The sequence below is a fragment of the Crocuta crocuta genome, unplaced genomic scaffold, assembly GCF_008692635.1.
Source record: "Crocuta crocuta isolate KB4526 unplaced genomic scaffold, BGI_CrCroc_1.0 scaffold176, whole genome shotgun sequence".
Classification (NCBI taxonomy): Eukaryota; Metazoa; Chordata; class Mammalia; order Carnivora; family Hyaenidae; genus Crocuta; species Crocuta crocuta.
In genome coordinates this window covers 10,297,726-10,309,863 of record NW_027531905.1, presented here as the reverse complement: position 1 = coordinate 10,309,863, position 12,138 = coordinate 10,297,726, and the positions used below count along the sequence as shown (strand labels likewise).

The window sequence follows — 12,138 nt, the reverse complement described above, 5'->3', positions numbered from 1 at the left end:
GACGCTTAACTGATTGAGCCACCCAGGTACGCCTACACTGAAATTTATTATTTGTGTATAAAGAAATCTTTGAAATTTGATCCAAATATACTACCTTTCCTTCTTTTATTAATCATCTGGTTATTTTTCCATCTTTTTCTGGGCAACTTCAAAATCCAAGATTTTTTCCTACACATTTACCTCATAGTTATCTGAGTTTATTAACTTCAAAGAACGTCATGCCATGGCATTCCAGCCACCCAAGCTCATGGCTGCATTGTTATCCTCATCAAAACCCGAACTATTCCTCCTCTGATACAATAATAATAATAATAGAATTATTACTTGCCCACAATGTCTAAACCTACACTTCTTTCACTCACTCTGTTTCTCTCAGTGTATATGTTCTTCTTTTTTCTCTTCAAGACCTCTGTTCCTGGAACCTTCCATTTTTTCCCTACGTCATTGCCTCCTTTCTGGCTTTGCTTCCTTTCCTATTCATTTCAGATACAACTGTCCATCAATTTCAACCATTAATTCGGTCAAGTCCTCCAGGACTTGTTCCACCTCGCCCCATTGCTGAAATTAAATCACACTGAATCCCCAGTTATTCAACTTCCTGCACTTATACTCAGGCTGTTGGTTGATGCTGGAGAAAGCCATGGTCATATATATTTGTGCCACTAAAAAGCCATGAGTATATCTCAAAATGTCCAGAAATTCTTTCATCTTCCTTTTTTAGATCTTCCTCAAATGATCTTATTTTAACACTTGCCTTCTATCTCTCAAAAGATGACCTTCAACTCCTACTTCAGCAAGATCATCCAAAACATTGAGTGAGACCATCCTACTCTTGATCAACTTATCTCTATTTGCATTCATCCTTTATTTTCTGGTTGAGTCTAAGAGGGGAAAACAATCCTCTCAATAGTGCTTTGGATCATGTGCCCTCTCCAATTCTCAGTGATCTTATTCCCTTTGTTCATTTCTTATGAATTTTCAACTTCTTCCTGTCTGCTAGGTGTTTCCTTTTGGCGTATAAATATGATCACATCTCACATTTAATAAAACACTAATTCTCAAAACAATGTCATTTGCAAACTACTTAATTATCCTTTTTCCTCATAGAAAAATCTCATTGCCACAGTTTCTGTACCCTTTTCCTCACAATTCAGTCTCTCCTCAACCCACTGCAATCTGAGTTAACCCTCTTCTCCCCTGAAGCTATATTTAGCAAGATTACCATGAAAGACCTATTGTTAATATTGCTAAACCCTATTTACCCTGGTTTACTCCTTCATTGACTTAGTCCCTCCTTCATACTTGAAACTTGTTCCTCAGTTGTTTTGACCTATTTCTATTGTGATAGCAACAGATTACCACAAACCTAGTGGCTTAAAACAACACAAATTTATGACCTTACAGGTTTGGGAGTCAGTAATCTGAAACAGGTCTTATGGGTTAAAATCATACAGACTGTCTAGGGGAGTCTGTTTTCTGGCCTTTTCCAGCATCTAGAGGCTACTGCATTCCTTGGCTTGTGGCCTTTTCCTCATTTCCAAAGCTCATCAGGCCAACCTCTGCTTCCACTGGCACATCTACTTTCTGATTCTGACTCTACTGCCTCTCTTTTATAAGGACCCCTGTGATTACATTGGACCTACCTCAATAATCCAGGATAATCGTCCCACTTTGGGACACAAACCTACAAAATCCTTTTGTTATATAAGGTAACATATTTTCTGGTTCTGGGGATTAGGATTTGCACATTTTTGTTTCTGCATCACTAGCTGTGTTTTTACTTTTACAATCTCTGAGTTTTTTTTTTTTTTTTTAATAAGTGTTCTAACATCTTGACATTCCCCCAAGGTTTGGCTCAAAACACCTGCTTTTAGACTATAAACTTCCACTGAGTAATGTTATCCACAGCCATAATTCAATTACAATTTAAACACAAATAACTTTCTCTCAAACGCCTCTGTCCTATACTTTCTGTTGAACGCCAAACTTATCACCCTACTGGACGTTTCCTGATGGTTGTTTTCACAAGGTGCTTCAAATGTAACCTATTTACAATTAAATTCATCATCTTTCTCAGAAACATGGTCCTTTTCCCTAAGGAGATAAATAGTCTTCTCTTATGAGGTCATGTAAATGGTGGTCTGTTTTTGCATAACAGTTTACTAGGTCTTGCTGGGTGAAGTGTCAGTCAGTTTTCCTTACCTGGCAGCCGTGTTTATTCATTGTGTCCACTGCTTTTCTGATAGCATCATTTATAGGTTCACACCGTTCCACCTGAGTCTTCATATTGTGCTCAAAATAGGGGCCAATCAGAAAATAATTATCTCCCCATTCATCTGCTGTGGTTTTGGCCTTCGTCTGAATCACAGTATAGATGCCACCAACTGTTGAAAAAGAAAAGTTCTGTTTATCATTCAGGTTTGTATTTCATTTTAAGTGATGAAGACATGGAAATGAGTTTTCATTTTTTTAAAATGTTTTATTTATTTATGAGAGAGAGAGAGAGAGACAGTGTGAGCAGGGGAGGGTCAGAGAGAGAGGGAGACACAGAATCTGAAGCAGGCTCCAGGCTCCGAGCTAGCTGTCAGCACAGAGCCCGACGTGCGGCTCGAACCCATGAACCATGAGATCATGACCTGAGCCCAACTGACTGAGCCACCCAGGCACCCCAATGAGTTCTCATTTTTAAGTTAGCATTTAGGATTTATTAAGCACAAGAATTTATTTAACTTTATAAAAGAAAGTTTTAAAAAAACACTAACAAATAGTTACTATTTGTTTCAATTTGCGTATATTTTATATTTTAAAGGCTTTTCTGGGTGCATGTCAGAAACCAGTAGGTTGGCAGCAGCAGAGAATTACAAATATTTTAAGGAAATCTGAAGAGATGATTGGAATAAAAAGTATTTAGCCTAAAGCTCTATCCACACTAACAGGTCAGAGTTGGTTGTAGTAGCCACTGCCACGACACATACCCTTAGCAACAGTATTTACCTTTTACTCCTACGGTGGTCCAAGAAGGGGCCAGAGTATGTACATGAAACAGCCACTGCTGAAATGACGAGCACGTCTCTCAAGATAAAGAACCACTTACCTTCAAAAGTAACCGGCAAGGTACCTTTTGATAAGAGTAAAGAATGGATAGATTTTGAGGGGGGATGCTTGGCCCAACCTTCGTGTCGAATCCAATGACACAAAGTTTCACATGGTATTTCATTTTTTCCCCTCTGGCACTGCTGCCATGACTACTAAAATGCAGGGCCAAAAAAATATGCACACTCTTGGATCCAGTATGTCTGCATATAGAAAATGGTTCTGGGAAATAAGAAGAGTGCCAACCGATGTGTATTAAGATTCTTATTGGGGCATTACTATGGTGAAAAATTGGCAACAACTTAAATTGAACTAGTTAAATTGTCTAAGTCTCAATTAGCTCTTCTGTTCAGGGGGATAAAATATTACTTAGCTTGGAAGCAAAAGGCAGGTTGTAGCAGAAGTATCCAAAACTGGAGCTCATTTGAGTAAATACTGAAAAGAGTAAAGAAATTAGGCAAACAGCTATCATGGGGAAGAACTTTTTAAGCAACAAGAAGAGTTACAGCCAAGGCCCTAATTTGAGAGCACAGCTTGCAAGCGGAGAGTAGTAGGCATTCAAAAGGAAAGGTTTGAGATGCAGGTAGGTAGGAGGAGTATGAAGGACCAAGAAGACCTTCAGGAAACTCAGACAGGATATCTTGTGCTGGCTCTAAGCAATCATCATGTATGAGAATATGAAAACAGTCTGAATACATTCTGAATTCATTTCTTGAATAATTCTTTGTCCATGAGCTATAGGTTAGGAAACAACTCAAGAAATGCTATGCGAAATCACAAAGCCAACAGAGATCCTGGCACCAATCTTCAGCTCTATTCCCTAGAGCAATTTTATTACTTGTATACTAAAAAGAGAGCTTCCTATTTTTCACCTCAGCTTTTCATAAGTTATTTCAATTCATCAGGATATAGGGTTCGATAGTAATTGCATCTCTTAAACCATTTCAGTAACTTAGGCTTTAAATAATAAGTCTTATCAATAGTCAGAATCTATGGCCAAAAGGTACAGTTGCCGTCTGCAAATTTTTCTTTAAGTCTGAGCCTCAAAATATACTTTTTGTCAAATTGCTTAAGAGGTGAGACACATAATACAAATGCTGATACTATTATATGAGACCAACAGGATTCATTAATTCATAAAAGAGAAAAGTTAACATAATTCCCAAAATGTAAGCATTACATGCAAGCAATTTTCATATGAGTCTATGTAAACTTATTGTCTTTAAGAACTTGCTTTCTAAGAAAAGATTTTGTGACTGTAGAAAATTTAAAGAAGTTTGAAACTCCCTTGAGCAGAGAACAGTAAGTACGTTATCAATCACAAATCAGATGGCAAGTGATGAGAATAGCATGGGACACATGAAGACAATCTGTAAACCTTGCAATCAGAGGCTTCCAGACTGGACTGGGACAGACATTATTCACTTACCATTAACAATGAATCTGAAACGACATACATTGATGCAAGCACCAAATATGCCTAAATATTTCTCCAAATTCCAGAAAATTTTGTGAACTGTTAAAACCATTTGTTGAAGAAAACAAATTTAGAGAAATAATTTGCAAGAGTAGCAAAAATTTTTTTCTTTAATGAATCACATTGTAGCAACATATTTAAATATATATAAGCTTTATTCACTCTTGCTATTCATAAAAAGGCAAAACCTTCAAATAGTTTCTTTTGTAGACTTATTTCCTTCATCTTGATCTTATCGGGGGCTATGTTATCGGGTTCTGATGGCACACATTTATTAACGCCTTATTCACATCTCTATTCTTGAAAACTCTCTTTATGTGCAACTATGTATCTTGCCCAGAGATCTAACGACATCCTTGTTTGTTAGATTATGTGTTTCAAGTTCAAATACACTTGGGTAAATGCAAATACATTTTTATTTGCCAAAGGACAAAAGGGAGAAGAGAAATTCTTTACTCAAAAAAAAAAAAAAAAAAGAATGATTAGATGTGGGAATTGAAATACAAAATTAAACATTGTTAATTAATTTGCTACTTCTTTTTCCCATTTGAGACCTTCAGCTTCAATGGGGATAGTCCCCAAATGGCATTAGACTGTTATAAATACCATTGATATGCTCTTTCAGTCTATCAGGAATAAAAAACATAACATTAAAAAAATTTGACAATCCTGTATTGGTTGGGGACTAATTGTAAATGAATCTTTCCACCCTAGACTTCTTCCTGTGTAGTCTTTCCATGGGGAGATCACGTCACCACTATTTCATATGCTCAAGCTCGTTCTAGCCTATCACTGTCCTCTTCATATTTAGATGCCAACTGCTTACCCTCAGCTCTTTGTCTAGATACCACATGTTACCACAAACTCCTCTCCTGGCATGCTAACTAGGTGAATGTGATGGCATAGAAATAGGATCATTCCTATTTTCAAATTTGGAGTATAATCCAGAGGTTCCCCAGCACATATTTCTTATTGAATTATTGTTTTACCACAGGGTAGGTCATTGAATTTGGACTTACCCTTCACTTTCAAACATGTACTTTGTATTTTATTGATCTATATTTTCCTGAAACAACATGAGAGCTATCTTTAGTGTGAGGGCAAAGTATCAAAGTATCAAAGAAAAGATGAGATCCCATGGCATATGCCATGGAGATAGGTAACACCCCAAGTTTTATCCTAAAATCAGGATTCCAAAGCAGTATGGAATATGGCCACCCACCAAATAAGGTGCCCTCTGTATATAATAAGTTATATATTATTGTGCTGTGTATATTATATATAACAAGCATATGTTATATATAATACAGATGTATGCTCCACCCTTGAACAATGGAGTGGTTAGGGTTGCCAACACCCCACATAGTCAAAAACCCACATGTAACTTTTGACTCCCCAAAAACTTAACTGCTAATTGCCTACTGTTGAACTGAAACCTTACTGATAACATTAACAGTCGATTAACACATATTTTGTATGCTATATGTATTTTATATTATCTTCTTATAATAAAACAAGCTAGAGAAATGAAAATGTTATTTAAAAATAATAAAGTAGAGAAAATACATTTACAGTGATGTACTGTATTATTGAAAAAAACTCTGCATATAAGTGGACCACATACTTCAAAATGTTCAAGGGTCCACTGTTTTTATAAATTGGGAGAATCTTCACTGTTTTTTAAATGCTTAAAATTCACAGAATTTGGAAGTTATATGATTTCAGTATGCATAGCTACTAATCTGACCCTTCTGTTCCAAGATACAGTTGCAGAGCAGAGGAAGTCATTATACAGTTAGACATTATCCTCTAGGCAGTAGGTCTGATGGGAAAGAGTTACTAGTGGCAATGGTCAACAAATGGTTATGTGTCCAGAGCTTTGCTGGGTCTGTGGTTTAAATTAAAGCATCTGCAGTCTTGGGCAGTGAAAGATGATATGCTCAGAGCAAGACTATAGACATCCCCCACCCTGATTATACTACAATGATAACTCCAAATGTTTTATAGAGGAGGGGCTCAGACATGGTAATCTGGATGAAGAGGAAGTGAGGAGACTAGCGCTCATCTTGAAGCTATGTGTGTGCCAGGCATGGTTTTGGCATAGATTGTGTTCCATGTGGTGGAGCTTGGGATGCCATTGACACAGCCAATGCATATCCACACCTGGCAAAGGCACCTCAATTCTAATTACTGTAACGTTGATCCATATCTCTTTTCCCCCCTCTCTGCTTTTGCATTTAAAAATAGAATCATGGAATTTCTCAAAGGGAAAGGCAATATGAAAATGAGTGATCCAACTTCCTCATAGTATGAATAAATTTTATGAAGAAATAAGAATAAACAAATACCTACAGAGCATTTATTAAATGCTAGGCACTGCTCTAAGTGATTTCCAATTGGTATTTCTTTTTGTTTGCACAACACCGTTATAGTTAGGTGCTATTATTATCTTTATTTTTAAATAGGGAAACTAAGGCACAAAGAGGCTATGAGACCGATCCAACATCACACAGGTAATGATGGAGTTGGGATTCCAATCCATGTAGTCTGACCCCAGAGCCCACAGGCTATAGACAACAAGACTGTAAGTAGCTGTGTAGAACAAAATATTGATGGATTTTTAAAGTGTTGGGTGGGAGGGACAGAGGAAGAAAATGACCAATGTCACAAAAAGATAAATATCTTAAGTCCTGGGAAAAGTGGAATCCTTTCTATTTTACCTTAGAGAAAATCCATTTGGAAAACAATACTTAGAGGAAAAAGTTTTTTTATTTTGGCTTTTGGAACTTTGGGTTAACAAAAAGGAACTCAGCGTTTAGGGAACTTTAGAGCAATGTTTCTCACATCAGCCATTAAGGCTTTTGGAAACCTGATGAAAGTATTTTGTCCCCTTCTCCAGGAGGACTTATACATACCATTTTCAGATACAATTTTAAGGGTTTACAAACTCCTTGCAGTCCTCTTTGGTCTGGGTCCCACCTTGCAAACTCTGCCTTAGAATAGCAGACTTGTAGTTATAATCAGTTTCTACTATACCATTCTGACTGTAGTTTTCTGAGTTTCTCCCTCTGTCTTTCACACTATATGCCCTAGAACTTTGATGCCCAGTTTGAGAATGGAGAAAGTAGAAGTATTATGAATATTATATTACATACTAGCTTAAGGATAAAATGAATTGCTTTTAGTAAATTTTTAAAAAGAAGCATTCATTTAGCGACTACATTTCAGAATTGCTTACATGTATTAAATTAGCAATCATTAGTTGTGACGATATTTATTCAAGTCTTTTTAATGATCTTAAGTATCCTCAACATAGTAATTAGTCCATAATCTACCATGATTTGGGCAGGTCTGTGCAGAAGAAATGATTGTAGTGAGTCCTGAACAAAGGAGAAAGTAAACCATTTTGTTTCTTACATCTGGGCAAAACTCCATCCTAGACCACACCACGGTCTTTAACTTGTCTGTTACTTTCCTGCTATACTCTCATCCAACTTGTAATAGCACTTTTTCAAAAACACAGCTGACTACTTAGTACTTCCCACTATTTAGAACTTCAATTGCTTCACATCATTGATGCATTGGAGATAGAATTTTTAAGTCTATTAACTCTAACCTTAACAAACTGCTCCTTGCTGGTCTCTCCCATTTGCTCTCACATTCTACTCCTTTCCCCCTCTCTGAGCTTCCCTCAGATCTTTGAACAGACTACACATTCTCACCTCTGCATCTTGGTACATACCATTCCCTCATCCTTCTTTATCTCTCCTCTATCATCCTTACCCAATGGCTATTCATCCTTAAGGAGTCAGCTCAACTGTGTCTTCCTCACAGAGGTTTCCCCCCACTTATCCCAATTTATGTAGAAATCTCCCCTTCCTGCCTCCAACATATAGTCTAAGAGCCCCTTGTTCTCTTATTCTTATTGTCATCACAGTTGACTATAATTGCATGTTCAATGTCTATCTTCCTTCAAGTTCATAAATTCTGGAAGACTGGGAATCAGTTCTGTATTGTTAAACTCTATCCCCTTCATTTCCCAGTGCCTGACACCTAATACACACTTGATGAATCTTTATGAAAAATAAATGAAGAGCAATAATAAATGGATAAATGAATAAAAGCAATGAATGTCATGGGCAATATGAGCAAGGGGAAAGTGTTATTTTGAAGTCTGAGAATTAATATCTAATAATTTAACTGTGACTCTCTCATTTGTTGTGTTTTACACATATCCATTGTTTGTTGGCAAAAGTCTGGCAGAGAGGAATTTTTTTTTCCTCTAAGAAATCTTTTGTTTTCTTGGATGTAAATAGGTTTCTTTGCTTGCCACAAAACATTGTGAAAAACCAGGAGCATATGACATTAATTTTATTCATGAAGAAACAGATCTTCAGATAGATTAAAAGATGTTTTTTCAAGTCTTGGAAATCTATGGCCTTTGACTGCAAGTCCTGTATTCTTCCATCTATAGAACATTTCCTTAGGCAATGGTTTTAGTTTTTAATTCCTGTGTGGTAGTAAAAAAGAGAAATGAGATTGAAGAATACCTAAATCCTAGTCCCAACCCTGCCATTTGCTTGATCATTTAATGCCTTAGGCACCCATTTCATCTTTGAAATAGAGGAGTTGGATGATTGATCTCTAAGATGCCTCATATCACTGCCATGAACTACAAGGAAGTAAAAGTTCAAAGTAAATTTTAAAAACTCTATATATAGTGTCAATGAATTGCCAGGGATGAACACAATTGTCCATTTATATAAAAATTTCTTAAAAATTAAACTGTCAAAAATATTAAAATGAAGATATGTTGGAGATGATGTCAGTGTTAGAAAATCACACTGTGGTTCCCTTTCCCACACACACACAAAATTCCTTTCTTTTGCATGGGAAATAAAAGAAAACAGGTTTCAAGGCAGCTTAGGGCTAAAAATGAAATATATTCATTCCTTCATTCAAAAGGAAAAACATTCACTGAACATTTCCTGTGCACCAGGTACCATTCTAGGCCCTGAGATCAGCACACACGTCACCAAGATGTAAGGGATTATTACAGTTTTGACCAGTGTGTTCCCAACGCCAGGAGACAATGTTCTATTAACGTTTGCTAAGTGGAGAGAAAGAAGGAGAGAAGAAAGAAGAGGGGGCTGTGCTCAGGTGCTGGAACTCACACAGGGCTCTTCTGAACTGATTCCTGGTGCTAAAGCATCCCCCCAATTTTCCCACCAACAAGCGATATCCCTCTGTAGAGGAAAACCTTCATTTCAAGCCATAACCTGGGATTTATGTATAATAGAGATGACTCTGTCCCTGGGAACTTTGGGCACATTCAAACACCTCGTGAGTGGAAAAAAATTCTTCATAAAACACTTTTCCATAATAAGGTTTCTGTCCTCGTTGCTTCCATCTCACTAAACTACAGAGAGGAAGACTGTGCTTTGTTCTGTCACATTCATTCTTGCATTTCTACACAAGCAGAATTGATTTTTTATTTTGATTTAATGAATTTTATGAATGTACACACATGAGAACTTCGAACACTTAGCATAAGGTGAAAATCAGAACACATGTCAAATATAATTCCTTTAAGTTTGAAATACTCTCATTCTTCTTAAAAGGAGCCCAATATAATGCATTCTGAGCAGCTTTTAAATTAAAACTTTAACTACAAGCTTATCTTGAGTTATTAGAAACATTATTAAGTATTTCATATAATCTTTAATGGTGCATGGCATTAAAGTTTAAAATTGGTCCTGATCACATATGGTTCTCCTTAAAATAAAGTGCTTGTTTATGCTTTTTTTGTTGAGAGAAATCATAAAACCAGAAAAGTAAATATTAGCTTCTTATTCCTGTTTTGTCATAACATGCATGTCAATTTTTAATTTATTATTATGTTTTAATGTTTTATTTATTTCTGAGAGAGAGAGAGAGAGAGAGACCAGCGGAGGGTCAGAGAGAGAGGGGCACACAGAATATGAAGCAGGCTCCAGGCTCTGAGCTGTCAGCACAGAGCCCAGCGCTGGCCTCCAACCCACGAACCGTGAGATCATGACCTGAGCAGAAGTCTGACCTTTAACTGACTGAGCCACCCAGGAGCCCCCAAATTTTAATTTAAACACACATTCCAACGACTGCTTTCAACTGTCTCCCTTCCACACAACCCCATCTAGGTCATCATTGCCTGTTGAAATAGACAAGGTTAAATGTAACCTAAATTTATATTCAGTTTGAATACTTTCTTCCCTCACTGTCAGTTCATTCTCACTAGAGTCCCCCGTGAAATCCTAATCTGCATTCTTCAACAATCTGCCAAATAGCCACTTTCTAGGGCAGTACAAACCTTTATTGGTTACTTCCCAAGCAACTTCAAAAAGCAGCAAATCCTCCACAGGAAGTTCTTCCACTTCCCACCGAGGAAGCCCACTCAGGGATGTCACAGACAGAGATCGGCCTCGGAGCATTCTCTCTCTGGTCCTCCGAAACTTTTTTGAATTCCTTTTTCAATAGACTGTGATGCCAGGAGCGGTGTGCCGAGAGCTGCACAGGTTCAGAGCTGGAAGATCTCAGGCGTGGGGAAATTTTCATAGGTATAAACCAGTCACATGAAATCTCATGTGCTTCCCAGAGAACTCTCAGTTGAAGGAGGAATTGTCAGCCCTTCTCTACAGTCTTTCCAGGCAGGTCTAGTGAGGACAGTATTTCCAATCAGTATCAACCTGACCAACTCAATCATACGTAAAATCCTTGAGTTCCGGGCTTAGGCAAGCACCCCTTCGGAGGGTGGAATCCTCACAGGCTGAGCATGACACAAGTCTGGACCTTTAGCCCTTGTCCTTTTGGCCAAACTCCTAGACTCATGCAGTCATCAATGCTTATTTCATCACTTCCAGAGTGATCCAAGATTAGCAATTCCCCTTATTAGGTTTGCAGACTATGTTAGACTACATGTAGAATTCACTGGGACAATTTCTAAACTTTAGATCCCTTTAGATGTCCTAAGTATTTTTTGAGTCTTATTTCTAGAGCATTAAAAATATTTCTAGTTTTTGCAGTCTACATTTATAATCTAAATTTTGATGTTAGGCATACATCTTGGTCCTCCCTTCTCTTAAGTACTTTTCTTAAAATTTCCCTGCGGAAAAGTATAAATCCCAGGAGGTTTTGGGTATAACATACAAAGAATGTGATTTTGACTGATCAATGATAATTAAAAAGGAAAAAAACTGTCTTCAAAAATTTAATCAAATGGCCTCATGATTGTTTCACTCATTCCCATGCTCTGCTCATTACTCTTTTTGAAACTCCTGGTTCTCGATTTTAACTTGGGGTTTTGGCCTCAAGTACCAGCATTCTCAACAACACACCGTCTCCGAATGACCCTTCAAAGTAGACTTAAGTAACTCTTTTGATCCTCTAATTCCTAACAGAAGAACCCCCTTTGCCAATTGTTTGCTTTTCAGTGGTGAATGCCATTTTCAAAATTGCTCTTTGAGTCAAGAGGAGTGAAATAAATGGAATCATATGAAATATGTCCATAGGATATATCTTCATCTATCATGTTA

At 37.2% G+C, this 12,138-nt stretch overlaps 1 protein-coding gene across 1 annotated transcript in view; it reads right to left on the bottom strand.

The window, feature by feature from the left end:
• Window positions 1-11,037, bottom strand: part of GYS2 (glycogen synthase 2) — a 49,543-nt gene extending 38,506 nt beyond the window's left edge. The window contains exons 1-2 of the mRNA XM_077774527.1: window positions 10,917-11,037; window positions 2,203-2,384 (exon numbers count right to left, since the gene is read on the bottom strand). Of these exons, the coding sequence (XP_077630653.1) occupies window positions 2,203-2,384; window positions 10,917-11,037 (303 nt within the window). The remainder of the gene's footprint in view (window positions 1-2,202; window positions 2,385-10,916) is intronic.
• Between the last annotated feature and the right edge of the window lie 1,101 nt (window positions 11,038-12,138).